The following is a 16,964-nucleotide window of genomic DNA, read 5'->3' as shown; positions in this document are numbered from 1 at the left end:
TCCATTCATCTGTCAGATACTTGGGTGGCTTCCACTTTTGGGTTAGCTATGGTGAGTAACACTGGCATACAAGGGTATATTCAAGCCCATTTTCAGTCCTTTGGGGTATATTCCTATGGGTGGAATTGCTAACTCATATGGTAATTCCATGTTTAGAATTTTGTTTTTGAGGAACCACCAATCGGCTTGGAAGCCATTTTGACTAGAGTAGGGTATGTGGTATTTCCTGAATAACGCTGCTGTGCAGGCATACTTTCAGTCAACAAGAAGAGCAATGAGCTGACTCGGTAAGCGTGGTAGCACCTGTGCACCTGAGTACCCCTGCCATGAGGCATATGTCAGAAGTTTATTTTTGGTTAACTCTGGCTTCATTTTTCTGTTAGACTCAGCAGTGATTTATTGAAACAGGTTCTGTGTTTCTTTGATTTGTGCACATGTCAGGAGGAATAAGAATCTGGCTGTTTGAAAAAAGAAGAAAAGAGAACAGTTTTATTTCGTGTGTGTGTGTTTGTGTGTGTGTGTTTTGTTTGTTGCTTTTGGCTTATTGTATTAACTAATACTGCATATCACAATTGTGTTGATGTTGTTTTAAATTTCCCATTTAGTTGCTATAACTAGGAAAATTCCTATATGATTCTAATTACAAAAATATTTGCTTTGCTATGTTATTTAAATTTTTTTCCTCGTGGTGATTGTGGTAGGATTTTTAATGTCTAATTCCAAAATTCAGATGCCTAAGTACTTCCTAAGCAGATAACTTTAAAAATGAGTATATTAAATGGGAGCCTATCATTATAGCCATCTTTGGAAAAGGCAGCGTGCCACATTCTCCGTGGACTTTGGATTAATTTTAATCCTTTGCTTATATGAACACTTTTTGCAGTGAACACATTTTTAGTGGTATCAGTGGTATTTTTCATGATTTAGATGAGTATATCTATAGAATATGTTCCTAGCAAAAGGATTGCGAGATAAAAGGGCATGTACCTTTAAAATAGTTAAGGGGTGTCAAATTGCCCTTTTAAATGGCTGAACCTGTTTATACTGTTTTCTCATTCTTTTCCTAACAGAGGTTATCAAATTTTTTGGTCTTTTGACAGTCTCATTAATGAAAAGTGCTCTCTTTTTCTGAGGAGTTGCTCCTTGATAAGGATCTTTTCCTTATCAATTTTAAGAGTTCTTTGTGTATTAGACCTTTTATCGAGCTTTCATTGTATTGCATACATTTTTTTAAATTGGGATGACAGTGGTTAGTAAAATTACATAGGTTTCAAGTGCACAATTCTGTAATGCATTATCTATATATCACATTGCGTGTTCACCACCCAGAGTCAGTTCTTCATGTGTCACCATATATTTGGCCCCATTTACCCTCTTCTACCACCCCCCTTTGTCCTCACCCTCTGGTAACCACTAAACTATTGTCTGTGTGTGAGTTTTTGTTTGTTTGTCATGTGTCTTTGTTGCTTTCAGTTTTATATCCCACATATCAGTGAAGTGATATGGTTCTTAGCTTTTTCTGTCTGATTTATTTCGCTTAGCATGATAAACTCAAGATCCATGTTGTTGCAAATGGCACTAGTTCATCTACACTGAAAATTGTAAGACATTTTTGACAGAAATTGAAGAAGACACAAAAAATTGGAAGACAGTCCTTGTTCATGGATTGGAAGAATCAACATAGTTAAAATGGCCATATTACCCAAAGTAATATACGGATTTAATACAATCCCCATCAAAATCCCAATGGCATATTTTAAAGAAATAGAACATGAAATCATCAGATTTGTACTAAACCACAAAAGACCCCGAATAGCCAAAGCAATCCTGAGAAAAAAGAACAATGCTGGAGGTATCACATTCCCTGACTTCAGCTTGTACTACAGGGCTACAATAATCAAAACAGTATGGTATTGGCAGAAAAACAGACACAAAGACCAATGGAATAGACTTGAGAAACCAGAAATAAATCCACATAAATATGGACAGATAATTTTTGACAAAGGAGCCAAAAACATGCAATGGAGAAAAGACAGCCTCTTCAATAAATGGTGCTGGGAGAATTGGATAGCCATGTGCAAAACAATGAAACTACACTGCCATCTGTCACCATGTACCAAAATTAACTTGAAATGCATCAAAGACCTAAACATAAACCTGAAACAATAAACTGCATAGAAGAAAACATAGGTACTAAACTTATGGACCTTGGGTTCAAAGAGCATTTTATGAATTTGACTCCAAAGACAAGGGAAGGAAAAGCTAAAATGAGTGAATGGGACTATATCAAACTAAAAAGCTTCCGCACAGCAAAAGAAACTATCAACAAAATAAAGAAGCAACCAACCCAGTGGGAGAAGATACTTGCAAACAACGCTTCCGATGAGGGGCTAATATCAAAAATACATAAGGAACTCATACAACTCAACAACAGAAAAAACAATCCAATTAAAAAATGGGCAGAGGACTTGAAGAGACATTTCTCCAAAGTGGACATACAAATGGCCAATAGACATATGAAAAAATGCTCAACATCACTAATCATCAGGTAAAAGCAAATAAAAACCACGAGATAGTATCTCACCCCAGTTAGAATGGCTATCATCAACAAGACAAAGAGTAATAAGTGTTGGAGAGGCTGTGGAGAAAAAGGAACCCTCATACACTGTTGGTGGGAATTCAGATTGGTGTAGCTGCTGTGGAAGGCAGTGTGGAGGGTCCTCAAAAAATTAAGAATAGAATTACCATATGAGCCAGCAATCTCTTTCCTGGGTATGTACCCAAAAAATGTGAAAACATTTATCTGTAAAGATATACATGTTCATTGTGACCAAGAAACAACCAAAGTGTCCTCTGATAGATGATTTGGTAAAGAAGATGTGATATATATGTACAATGGACTACTACTCTGCCATAAGAAAAGATGAAATAGTGCATACATCTTTTCATTTTTGGACTTTTGCCCTCTGCTTCTGTGTGTGTGTGTGTGTGTGTGTGTGTGTGTGTGTGTGTGTGTGTGTCTGTCTACGTGTCTATGTCTATATGTATATCTAAATATCTCTCTGAGATGTTGTAAGTTGCCAGAATATGTGCCTATCCATAAAATACAAATGTAAAAATGCATGACAAAGTTTTAAAGGTTTTGGCACATTATACTATGTTAGATTTTTTGATACTTTGTCTTTTATTGTTGCTGCCCTTAATTCAGATGATCACCACCCATGAATAAGAAAATTTATTGCAGAAAACTACATATGAAATTTAGCATTTAAACCATCTTAACTTGTAGACAAATTTTTAAATGTACATTTCGTATGAGTATTGAGTGTTTCTAATCTATTTTAAAAGATATGATGTGACTAAATAAGGAAAATATGCTTGAAACTATTTCTATTAGAAATAAATATTCTAATAGAATATTTAAGTAATAGTCATTTAAGTAATGACTCTAGCAAGATCTAGTAAGAGTTAAGAGCATAGTATTCTTTTTACTCCAGAATGGCTTTAAAAAGTAGTTTGCTTGAGTAATATATTTGACAAATTAATTAAATTGAAAATGTATGTATAAATTATGTCTTAATGAGTGTGGTAGCAGAGCTAAATGGTGCTATATCATACTTCTCAGCAGAAACTATTTTATAAAAAATATCTCCAAACAGTTTGCACCTATATGTTAGAAATGATTGGTAAACAAGATGCAACTGTATTTGCCATTAATATACATGACAGTCATAAGGTTACATATTTATTGAATCTTCTTTCTGTCTTCAACTGCAAATATAGCAAAAAACTAATAAAACCCTTTCCTGAAAGCTTTGTGTAGGGCTGTCATTAGTTATGGCTTTATAAGTACATTACTGCACAGTGGCAAGTTCAAATACTATTGAGACTTTAGATGTTTAACTGTATTGAGTTTGTGTTGAGAATCTTAAAGGAAAGTTGATCTCCAAAACACTTTTATTTCATGTTACAGTTAAGAAAACTTAGTTATAAGCAAGTCTTACTGTTATCTGACAATTGCATGCAAATTCTGCTCTTTATTTAAGTTTTTGGTTACTTACACAAGCTCACAATTTCAGAGTTGTTCATAGCCTTTTCTTTTCCAATACACCTCTCTTGCCCCAAGAAAAGATAAAATCTTTGAGTTACATTTCATGTTACATTGAATATAAAAGCTTTTAATAGTTCATGTGTAAAATTCAGTAATGATAAGAAAAATATATTTAATGTTGCAATATTTTATTTGAAGAAGTGGTATTGAAAGTCTGGTTTTCAACTTGAATATTGTTTGCATTATGTACAATTATTATCAAGATTCCGAATCTACAGGTGTTTGACTTCCAGCTTAAGCTATTTATTTCAGAATAGAGGGCTGTTTTTGGATCTAGTATGAGCCTTTTAGAGTTAGTAGTTCCTTATGAGGCTCAATTTTTAAAAATACAGTTAAAGCAAAGAAGGAAGGCATTCATTTTCATGTTGAAATGCTTCTAGAGGGAACATTTCCTCATATGGTCCAACTATTAAATGCAGGTGAAATAAACCAAAAAAGGGAAGCTTATTTTTTCCAACTATAAAGTAACTAAAGAAGTGACTCAAAGCACTTTCTTGTATAAATACATATTTTTGTTATTTTTTCTTGTATCTCAAAGATACGTTTTGATAAGCGAATACTTTCTATAATAAAATTGATTATTTTAGTTTAGTTTGTGGATGATTTGTATTAAGTGCTTTTTTTTTATTATAACTTCATAGTCAGTATAATCTAGTGAGAACACTTTTGGCTCTAACAGAAACAGAATTCTGCTCTTGGATCTGGCTTTGTATGTAACACCAAGTACGTCATTTTTCTTCCATATGTACCTCATTTACTGCAGTGTTTCTATTACATTTTAGACTTTCATATGGTGGGTCATATCTATAGCCTGGAAGAACAGTTAGCAAGTACACTAATTGCACTTTTGTGGTATGGTCTATTCTGAAGGCTTACTATTTATTGTTTTAATTGATGCCTTCTGCTTAATCAGAGGTTTTACCCACATGGGACTGTTTGATAAGCTTGGCGTAAAATGCAAGATCTGTGAAATGTAAACAATGTTCATAGTATAAGGACCTATAATAAAGACAGACCTCTAGTCATTTGAAAATTCTCCAGCTGCATGAGAAGTGGTTTCCTGTTAGATCTTTTTGCTGTGGCATTTAAAAGTACTGTCTGTTTGGTGGTATCCGTATGCTAATATGTATTATGATAGCTCATCTCTTTTTCTCCCTATTGCTGTTCTTCTTCCCTCCAGTCTCCTTCCATTTGCCACTCCCTTTATGTACATCTTACTCTGTTTCCTTCTTTCCCTCACCTAACATCTTTCTTCTTACTTTTTCTGATTTTGTTAATTCTGATTTTCTTTTTTAGACTAATCTAAGTCAGACCATACCAAGCGTACTGCTGAAGCAGCTGGAACTAATCTCTTAGCTTTTGCATTCTTTGAGCACCACAGTTTGGGAAATATGGATTGTATGCCTTTGCTGGCATGTTCTGTTCAGGATATTCCTGAGGTCTTGCAGCCAGTCCTTTTCTGTTCCATGATAGTTCTTTGAGAGAAATTATGAGTTTTAATATATATTTTCTTCAAAACCAGAAAGTTGTACATAGTTAACAATTTTTAAACATTTTCAAATAATTTTTAAACAGCTACTACAGTAGAATAATCTGTTGGAAATAAAGGGAGTAAAATTTAATATAAATTAATAAGGCCATCAAGAACCCTTATCCATTTCAAACAGTCCTGAGAAAAGACATTGAATTAGTTGGGGATTTATAGAAAAATTGTTGAACTATGTATGATGAGACCATATGGTAAAATATTATTTTATTCAGCATAAAAGAAAGAATCAGAATTGATACATCTTTTTACCTTTTATAGTTTTCTGAGATACTTACCTTAGTTTTAGTTTCCATTAGGAGGTAGAACTATTACATAGGTGTTAAATTACTATTTCTCAAGCAATTTCACAGTAGTAATTATTAAAATTAAAAAGTGTCTAGAATAACAAGTTGAAATGTCCTCATATATAAGCACTTGTTTTTTTTTTCCTTTCTTCAGCATTGCAGCCATTATATTTCTTTTAGATTTTGTGACATTTTACAGCTAATAACAGTGCTGTACCTTTGTGAGTGTGTTTGTTTGTGTGTTTATTATTAATCATGGGAATTGAAATGGCTTTGAGAATTTGTTACTAACTTTATGGTATCCTTTAATATATTTGTAGACAACAATGCAATGTTAAAAAGCCAAGTGCTGAAAATCACTTGGGAAAGAACTACATAAATATACTGCTTTAGTACTGCTTATATATGTTTAATATTACATGTTTTAATGTTGGCGTGGAGTTTTTTTTAATCACCATTTTAATTCTGTATAGAAAAAAAACAGTTAGTGGGATATAAAAGAAATAGCTAAGAAAAGCATCAAATTTTTTTTTTTAAGCATAATTTTTTTGTTGTCCGCATTTTGGGTTTATTTCAGTGTATCTCTACCCTTTTACTCAAAGATTTCTCCTTACACATGAAGCTATGATCCACTGTATACCTCAAACTCTGTTTCTTTTGTTACAGTTAATCAGGCAGCAAAAGAAGACACCATGGTTTTGAAGATTGGCTCGGTTGCTATGGCTCCCCAGGCTGACAATCCCCTTGGCAGATCTGTCCTCAGGAAAGATATTTACCAGTAAGTGTGTTTTCTTATGTTCAATTTTGCAACAGTTTCTTCCTGCAAAGAAGTACACTGATCAATAAAACTTGCTTAGTGTGGCCTGTAGAAATACTTTTCATTCAGGACCTTTTGATATTTAAAACCAGGTTTTTCTGATTTTCTTCAGTTGTGGGTTTTTAAATTCATTCAGACAAATCAAGTATTTCTGTGAAGTGTTGATGAATAACAGAATGTAAGTACCAAGTCACCATAAAACTGAAGAAGCGCAGTTTGGAAAATTTTAGCAGACTTTAAATTTGACCCAATCTCTACTCACATAAGAAAATGAGGTCCTCTCTAGGACTACCACATCCTACTATAGTCATGTTGTATCAAATTGAAGCATTTCTTAATTTAACTGTAAGCCATTATTTGAAATGTACGACTGTGGATGTCATATGGATCAAAGCTGTAAAGAAAAGCAAACTTCTAAGGAGAAATTTCATAGTAAACACTTTCTGTGGAAATGCCATGCTCTGGATTTTGTCACCGAGTATTTGCAAACCACACCAAGCATATATGGACAACTAAACTGGTGAACATATGTAATCAACATGATAAAAATAATATATCATTCGTACTGAAGTTGGCATGGCTGCCAGACATAAAAGTACAGTTGCAAATAAACCAAGTGAGAAAAGTCGCAGAAATACAGATGAACAAGTGTCTTAGTCTTCCCTCTGGTCTGTTTTTCAGATGTTGTAGTCTCACTCTTTTGGAAAATAAATTCCTACTGTTCTCCAATAAATGTTACTACTAGGAAAAGATTCTGATTTTTGTAATACATTTACCACCTAGAGGGTGATAGCTACTTTAAGTGGACGTGAGGATTTTATTTTTCTCAAATTTTTGATATTTGAAATGATATTTTTTTCCTTTAAATTATATATCACGCTCTCTTTCTTGTTTTTTTTTTTTTCTTCCTTTTTTTTTTGGTAGTTGGTAGTATTCATCTCTTAAATAAATTTTTATTTGCTAGCTTATATAAAATAAAGTCTTATGATGTCAGAACTGAAGGAGTCTTTAGGAATTAGTCTAATAGAAATTCCTTATTTATAGATTAGGAAGCTGAAGATCAGAAGTGTCGTTGTCTCTAGTCAAATGATAGAGCCAAGATCACAACTCACATTTTTTGATTCCTTCAGTATCTATGGAAAAGACTACAGTAGAATCCTTTCTGGATGAAAATAATTTAATTTTCTAACAGTTAGAAATTCTTTCAGGTATATTTATCTTTTCTTTTCACTTCAGAAGTATGTGGTCCTCAAAGAGGCTCCTACTTTACTTTTGGTGAAACATGTTTCATATTAAAAGACCTTATCACCATCAATAAAGAGAACTCCTGAGGTACTTCTTTTTCTCCTCTACCATGTACACTTTCTGGCTCTTCAGCAGTTATTTGGGAAGATGTGGCTTTCATATTCCTGCTGTTGTTGCTTCCTTACCTTTTTCCTTCTTGAATTTTCTTTTTTGTCTCTCTCCTTATTTACTTGGCTTGCTTTCCTCATAACTGATTTTTTTCTTACCTTCCTTCATTTTTTTACTTTTTCTATATTTTTCTTTTCTATCTTCTTTCCCTATCTCATTTTCTTCCCTGTTTCACTACTTCCCTGTTTGATTTATTTTATAGAATATAGAAATATAATGCCAAAAAGTAAAAGTAAGTGTAAAAAAGTATATTAACTCTTTAGAACATCAAGATACATAAAAATAGGTACAGAAAAATACATAGTAGGTACTTGATGTTTATGAAGTAAATGCCCTTACTTTCTTTATACAATTGACAAAACCAAGGCACACAGAATTTTTACATGTTTTGCCAAAAGTATATACTTATCTAATGACAGAGTATTTCGGAATCTATTTCTTATGCATTCCTTTCAGAATTCTTTTAGAATTCTTTTTTCTAACATTTAGTCTCTCCCTCTGATTATATTATTTAGTCATTTCACTGTCCTGCTCCCTTTCCATATGTTTTTACTTCCTCTTTCTTTTACTCTGCTCTTTGTGTTTATTCTTTTTGTCTTGAGTTTTCTAACTTCCTCAACCTGATAATTGGAATCTGTTAAATCCCACAGCTAACACAGTTGATGGTGAAAGACTGGATACTTTCCCCTTAAGATCAGGACAAGACAAGGATATCTGTTCTCACTGCTTCTATTTGGTGTTACTCGTATACTGGAGGTTCTAGCCAGGGGAGTTAGGCAAGAAATGGGGGGAAAAATGCACTCAGATTTTAAGGAAGAAATAAAACTATGACTTTCGTCAGATGACATGATGTTACATATATAGAAAATTTTAAGCAACCACTGAAAAACTATTGAGCAAATAAACAAGTTCAGCAAGATTACAAAATAAAGATCAAATATAAAACTCAATTCACAGTAACAGTGAACAATCTAAAAGTGAAATTAAGGAAACAATTTTATTTATAATAGCATCAAAAAATTGAATACTTACAAATAGATTTACGAAAAGTAGTATGAAACTTACACCCTGAAAACTACAAAACATTGTTGAAAGAAACTAAAGAAGATCTGAATACATGGAGTTGTAGCCAATGTTCATAGATCGGAATACTTAATATTGTTAGATGCCAATACTTCTCAAAATCCTCTACAGATTCAGTATAATCTCAGCTCAAATTCCAACTTACCTCCTGTGCAGAAATTGACAAGCCGATCCTAAAATTCATATGGAAATTATTGATATGGAAATTCAAGGGACACAGAATAGCCAAAACAATCTTGGAAAAGAACAACAAAGTTGGAAGACTCACACTTCCTGATTTTAAAATTTATGACAAAACAATAGTAATCAAGGCAGTGGCATACTGGCATGAGGATAGACAAATAAATCAATGAATAGAATTGAGAATCATGCTAAGCACAATAAATCAGAAAAAGTGAAGAACCATATGATTTCACTCATATGTGGGATATAAACATGAAATCAACAAACGAACAAAAACTCATAGATACAGACAACAGTTTAATGGTCAAATATATAGTGACAGAAGGAAGATTGACTTTGGGTGGCAAACACACAATGCAATATATAAATGATGTATTAGAGAATTGTGCGTTTGAAACCTATGTAATTTTACTAACCAATGTCACCCTAATAAATTTAATAAAAACAGAGATCAAGAAATAAACTGTCACGTTTACTATCAATTGCTTTTTGATGAAGGACCCAAGATAATTTATTGGTAAAGAATCATCTTTTCAACAAATGGTGCTCAGACTGTTGGATATCTATGTGAAGCTGGACCCTTAGCTGACATCATACACATAAATTAATTCAAAGTGAATCAGACACCTAATATAAGAGCTGAAATTCTGAAACTTATAGAAGAAAACATTGGAGTAAATTTTTGTGATCTTGGACAAGATAAGGGTTTCTTTAAAGTGATGCAAAAGTACAAGAGACAAAAGAAAAAATAGATAAATTGGACTTTATCAAAATTATAAACTTTTGTGCTGCAAATGAATCTGATAAGAAAGTGACAATCTACATAATGTGAGAAAATATTTTCAAATCCAGTATGTGATAAGAGAAATATAATCAAAATATGTAAAGGACTTTTACAACTCAATAATAGAAGAACAACCCAATTTTAAAAATGGGCCAAGAATTTGAAAAGATATATATTCAAAGAAGATAGAGACATGGCCAGTAAGCGCATGTGAAGATTTTTGACCCAATTAGTCAGGGAAATGCAAGTCAAAACTATACACACTAGAATTTGCTGTACTAAAAAAGATAACAGATGTGGAGAAACTGGAACCCTCATACATTTCTAGTGGGAATGTAAAATGGTGCAGCTGCTGTGCAGCAATTCTGTTCCTAGGTATGTACCCAAGAGAATTGAAAACATATATCCACATAAAAGCACATGCACCAGTGTTTGTAGCAGCAGTATACGTAATAGCCAAAAAGTAGAAACTTCCTAATGGTTCATCAACTGATAAATGGCTAATCAAAATGTGATATAGTCATACAGTAGAATAGTATTCTGCCATAGAAAATAATTAAGTATACAGCGTGGATCAACCTTGGAACATTGCAAACTGAAAGAAACCAGACACAAACAGTCAGTATTACATGATTCCTTTTACATGAAATGTCCAGAATCAACAAATTCATAGAGACGGAAAGTAGAATAGTGGTTGCTAAGAGAGGAGAGAGGAATGACTGCTAATGGGTATTGGATTTGTTTTGGGGGTGATAAAAATATTCTGAAATTAGGTAGTAGCGATGTACAATGAGATGTAGTGAGTACTTGTACAATGAATGATGTATAGTGAGCACAATGAGAATATACAAAAAAAACACCAAATTGTACACCTCAAAAAGGTAAATTTTATGGGATGTCAATTGTATCTCAGTAAAGCTGATTTTTAAATATATATGTCAAAGATTGACGTCACAAAATGCTGCAGAGGTGTCAAATTCCAGAGAGAAATACCCTTCTTATGTGAGTGGATACTGGGTGCTCTTTTCAGCTCTGGAATTGTTTGCATTGTCTGACTATAAGCAGAGGGATATTTTTGTGGGAAGAAGAAATCAAGGGAAATTTATCAGTCATGTAGGCTACAGTGACACAACGGAATCTGGAGGAGAACCAAACACATAGTCAGTCCTCCACAGTGCTTTATCAGTGTTGGTTGGGGAAGCGGAAGCTGGCCGAAAGAATTTGAGTTTCTCAGTTTCACTTCCCTTAGAAGACAAAGCCATGGTAGAGATTCACTCACTGTTCAATTTAATAGCCACTAACTACATGTGGCTATTCTCTTTTTGAAATGTGGCTAGTCCAAATTGAGATGTTTTGCAAATATCAAATATATATACAAGATTTTGATGAATTAAAAAGAAAACAAAGAAAACATCTCATTAAAATCTTTACATCGATTATACAATACATTGTGATGACAATATTTTAGATATATTGAGTTAAGTATATTATTACTATATTTTCCACTGTTTTTTTAAAACCTTTTTTCAAGGGGACTACTAACAAATTTTAATTTATATAGGTGGCTCACATTTGTGGTTTGCATTATATTTTTATTGAACAGTGCAACACTACAACAAACAGTGTAAATCTTGCCCTTGAGACATTTGAAACCACAGGTAAATTGAGCTTGAAGTTGCAAATCAAGTCCAACCTAGTTCAATTCCTGACTGGATTTAAATTATCTACCCCTTTCCCATTCTGCCTGGAAGGAATAGGTATGCCTTCTCTGGGAGAACATAACATTGACTTTTCATTCCTTAGTCTTTTATACATGCCTGATACATAGTCAAAAAATTGTAAGATATCAAAGAAGCAGGAATATTTGACCCATTATCAGGAGAAAATTTAGCTAGTAGAAAATGATCCCAGATGGCTGAGATGTTGGAATTAGTAGATAAGAATTTGAAATAACTGTTATTTCAAATATTTTAAAGGAAAATGTTGAAAGATGGAGGAATTCATAGACATGAGCTCTATTTAAAACACATTCTAAAATTGACTAATACAGTACCTAAAATTCAGGACTCATTGGATAGCCATAACAGCAGATAGACAAGCAGAAGATAGGATTAGTGAACTTAGATATTACTGAATAGAAATTATCCAAACTGAAGCACAGAGATGGAAAAAAAGAACAGAAAAGAAACAAACAAGAAAAAGAAAGCAAACTGGAAAACGTGGGGCGCTGTCAACGGTCTAACATGTGTAATGACAGTACAAGGAGTAGAAGACAGAAAGAATGGAACTAAAAGAAAAATTAAAGAAATAGCCCTTGAGACTTTTCTGAAATTAATAACAGTCATTAATCAGCAGATTCAAGAAGCTCAGTACCCTATTTTCAATCCAAACAAAGTAAGTGCAAAGAAAATTACATCTAAGAACAACACGGTCAAATTACTGAAAATCAAAGAGAAAGAAACTCCTCCCTGGTAGGCTGCGGGGGGATGCTAAGCAGGAGAGAATGCAACAGGACCTGCCTCTCCCAACACAGGTTTCAAGGTCTAGGATAGGAGAAGCCTCTATTTATAATACAGCTTGTCAATTTGATTATTAAAAAGTAATAAAGAGAAAAACCTTAAATGCAGCCAGTATAAAAAATACATATAGTCTATGAAGGAACAACAATAAGACTAAAGTAACTGAAGACCTTAAATCTGAAGAAGAGAAAACTTCTAGGGGACATGGAACCATTCTTCAAATACTAGGCCTATCGTGTCAGAAGGCATAGCTTCATTCTTTCTGAAGCTAAGAATAGACCTAGGATCATTAAATTCATGTATATTACAATAACAGCAATTAGAATTCAATAGAATGAAAATTTTTTTTTAATTAAAGTTTATTGGGGTTTCAATGTTAGTAAAGTTACATAAGTTTCAAGTGTACAATTCTGTAATACATCATCTATACATTACATTGTGTGCTCACCACCCAGAGTCAGTTGTTCTATCACCATATATTCAATCCCTTTTGATCTTTCAAATTATAAAAATCTGATAATAAATGGAGCTATTCATTAACTAGTCATTACTTAACAAATGTTTATTGGGAGCGTACTGTGCATCAGGCACTATTCTAGGAATTGGGTGTACATTAATGAATAAGACAGAGAAAAACCCCTGCATTTATGGAGCGTGCTTTTAATGAGGGGGAGAGACCATTAGAAATTAATAAATTATTCTGGTATATTAGAATATTGTTAAGTGTTAGGCAGGCAATGCAACAGGGAGAAGATAGGAATTGGGAATGAGGTGGAAAGCAAGTTCTAATCCGAGAGGACGCCTCAGGGAGAAAACAAAAGGGTCCTGAGCAGGAGTGTGCAAAAGAAGCCTGTGGCAGCTGAAGCAGTTATGTGCCAGGTGGAATGTAGTGGGCTGTGAGGTAAGAGACATTACGGAGAAGCCTTACAGACATTTGTGAGGGATTGGCTGTTATTCTGAGTGAGATGTAGTTCTGAGGGAAAATAATTTACATAGGCAGAATTTTAAAATAATGCTTTCATTGTTTACCGAGTCACTACCTGCAGAAAAAAATGAAGGGATTGCCAGCAGGAACTAAAGATACACGTTTAAAAAGAGGTAAAATACACATTTAAAAACGAAGAGAGTCATAGTTCGGTGAAACAAATGGAAGATTGCTATTGATCGCTAAAGGAGTTGTGTTAAGGATTATTTCCACTATTTGAGTTAACAGAGTATATGATACGAAGTTCTTTTGATTATTGAGTGTTGATTTTTTTCATCAAATGAGAAGTCCTCCGATGGTTTGAGCAGGGAAGTGATTTCATTTATATTTAAGCAGATAATTCAGGCCAACACGTGAAAATAGACTGCGGGCAGAGAAGGGCAAGTTTTTATGACTTGCATTGATCTTGGTAGGAGATGATGGTGGGTTGGCCTAGGGTAATGGCTGTGGTCGTGGTGAGAAGTGGTCAGATTCTGAAGATACTTTAAAGGTAAAGGCAAGAGAAGTTGCAGATCGATTATACATGGGATTTGAGACAAAAGAGATTAGGATAATTCAGTTGCGTGACCTAAGCAACTAGAAGTATGAAATTAACTGAGGGAAGGAAAACTGGGAGGATTTGGTTTGGGGGTTGGGCAGATGGAGATGAGTTTACTTTTGAAAATGTTGACTATCTCAGGAGGTAGTGAGCTACCTATCACTGATGTTGCGAAGGCTGATCAAGAAAGCCACATAGAGGGTAGCCGGTTAGCTCGGTTGGTTAGAACGTGGTGCTGATAACACCAAGGTTGCCAGTTTGATCCCTACATGGGCCACTGTGAGCTGCACCCTCCATTAAAAAAAAAAAAGAGAAAGAAAAGAAAGCAACATAGAAAACTTAGAGTGGCTTTTGATTTATGTTGGATTACACCAGTGCTTCTTAAACTTAATGTGCCTACAAATCACCTGGGGATCTTGTTAAAATGCAGGTTTTGACTTGGGAGGTGTGGGATGAAGCCCGAATTTCCACGTTGTTACCAAGGTCCTGAGTTGATTGTGTGTGACCTTGATACTGGGTGATTCTGATATGCTGCTTCAAGGACCACACTTTGTTGAGCCGATTAAAGCAGTGGTTTGCTTTGAGAGGATTTAAAAAAATATTTTAATGAATCCTAGTAATTTTTAATGCTACACATTCAAACATTGTGAAAGGCTCTATGACAAAAAGTGAGCATTTTCCTTTCTCAGACTTTCCTACTCCCTAACAAGATCACCCTCAGTACAGTCTTTAACTTCAAAATTTTCAGACTTTCAGTTGATAGCAGTTAACTTTTGGAATCTATAATTCAGAAACTTTTATTAACTTAGACTTTATGTGAATTTGTAGTTTATTACTCTCCAAAGCATCTGATCACAGCAGCACGTATATAACATATTATTTATTCAGTGTTCATGCTGTGCTGTTAGGTATATCTTCATGACCCCCTCCCTTAGCCCTCCACCCTCTTTACCTGCCTCCTCTTTGCTAGTGATCTATCTACCTAACTTACAACTGCTGATTCCTGGACAAGATGATTTCCCACTTTGCTTTCAGCTGGGATTCTCCTGTTCTATGATGTGTTCAGCCATTTCCCTGACTTACACCATAGATCTGAAGCGTAGTCTAGCCTGATAGTTTTTCCTTTATCTTACCAACCTTTTTTCTTGAGAGATGATTCACGTTCTTCTGTCAAGCTAAAAAAGAGAAGCAGAGAAACAATTAAAAGTAAAAGGTTATAAAGGCAGATGAAAAAAGAAATTACCTGTGCTGAAAGTGTTCCTTCATAGGCTGATTTAAGGAAATTAAAATAAAATAGGGATTATTATGAAGTAAAATTAAAATGTTTAAATATGTTTGTAACTTAAAGATATTAAGAATTTAATAAATTTGGTTACTCTTCTCTTATATAAATTATTTGTCTATTTTTTAGAAACTTTGTATTTACAAATGCTGGTACATCATCTCTAGCTCATTAACTGTAGTGTTTATGGTTGCTTCTATTAAAAATGGAAATAGGTCTCAATCAGGACCTTAGGCCAGTTCACAGTATAACTGCTATAGGAAAATTACACTGGATTTATATTATTTCTGCTTCCGAAGACTTTTTTAAACCTTTCAGTGATAAGTAGTTTGACTTGATTTTCATTGTGTCAAATTATTTTCTGAAAATAGATTTAATATGAGAAGTAGAATAAATAGCTCTATATCAGTCATTGGAACAGTAGGGATCTTGAGACATTTATGCTATTCCATTGCATGTATGCATACATTCATTAATTACTTTAATTAATTAATTAAATATACATTGATTTATTATTTCAGTTATTCAATAGATATTTACTGAATGCCTACCATGTACTAGACACCAATGATTGGTATATATTTTTGACTAGAATTTATGTACATCCCTTCATGGAACTAGACCTCAACAACAACATTTGAGCTAATGAAATTGCATTGTGAAATTCTGATAGATTTGATATCATAATTCATACTTTGTCTACAACACCTTCCACAATGCCCACACTGATGAAATAAGCAAAATCAGAAGATATGAACTGGCACCCTAAACTTTTTTGTGTGGTCCCATTTTTATTGTAAGAGTCCTTACAACATTCTGTCCTGCATCTTTTGAAAATTATTGTAAGATGAAAAAATGATTCCAGAAGTTCCATCCAGATTTGTAGTTTTCACAGGAAGGAATAGAGAAAAGTGTTCTTCCATTCTATTCAAATATTTTTCCTTTTAGAAATAGCCGCAGGAAGAGACCTATGAGCTCTATTTGTTTCTGAGTCTATTTAAGTAAATGCATCACTTTTTCTGTACATTTTAATGGTGTTTTTAAAATTCTTTTTATATTTCAAGTTTAAAAAATATTGTTTACAATTTAGTTTATCATTATTCAGTCAACTTGTTATCAGATTATAATATGAAAAGTTAAAATAAGAATTAAAAAATAATTTATAATTGGTAGAATGGTACTTTTTATAGCAAATCTACCTTTATTTTTAATCTATTAATAAGCCTATTCTACCATTTTATAAATAAATGGGTAGTGATGTTCCTTTTTTTTTTTTTTAATTAAATAACCCTGGTGTGGCCATAGAAAATGAAATTCCTCTTCTTACCAGGGCTTACTCTGAGTGCTAAGTCCTTCCTCTGCGACCATTGTCAATACTTAGGTTGACTCTCTTTTAGACCGTGTATGTGTCTGACA

The 16,964-nt window shown here is 33.6% G+C and overlaps 1 protein-coding gene across 8 annotated transcripts in view; it reads left to right on the top strand.

Moving 5' to 3' along the window:
• The window catches only part of VPS13B (vacuolar protein sorting 13 homolog B), a 737,914-nt gene that overhangs the window by 401,225 nt on the left and 319,725 nt on the right, over positions 1-16,964 (top strand). For all 8 annotated transcript variants that reach the window (XM_074316465.1, XM_019757646.2, XM_019757649.2 and 5 more), the window contains exon 30: positions 6,611-6,722. In XM_074316465.1, the coding sequence (XP_074172566.1) occupies positions 6,611-6,722 (112 nt within the window). The remainder of the gene's footprint in view (positions 1-6,610; positions 6,723-16,964) is intronic.

The sequence above is a fragment of the Rhinolophus sinicus genome, linkage group LG12 (genome assembly GCF_036562045.2).
Source record: "Rhinolophus sinicus isolate RSC01 linkage group LG12, ASM3656204v1, whole genome shotgun sequence".
Lineage (NCBI taxonomy): Eukaryota > Metazoa > Chordata > Mammalia > Chiroptera > Rhinolophidae > Rhinolophus > Rhinolophus sinicus.
Note: the sequence above shows the minus strand (reverse complement) of the source record. Positions and strands in the feature narration are given on the sequence as shown.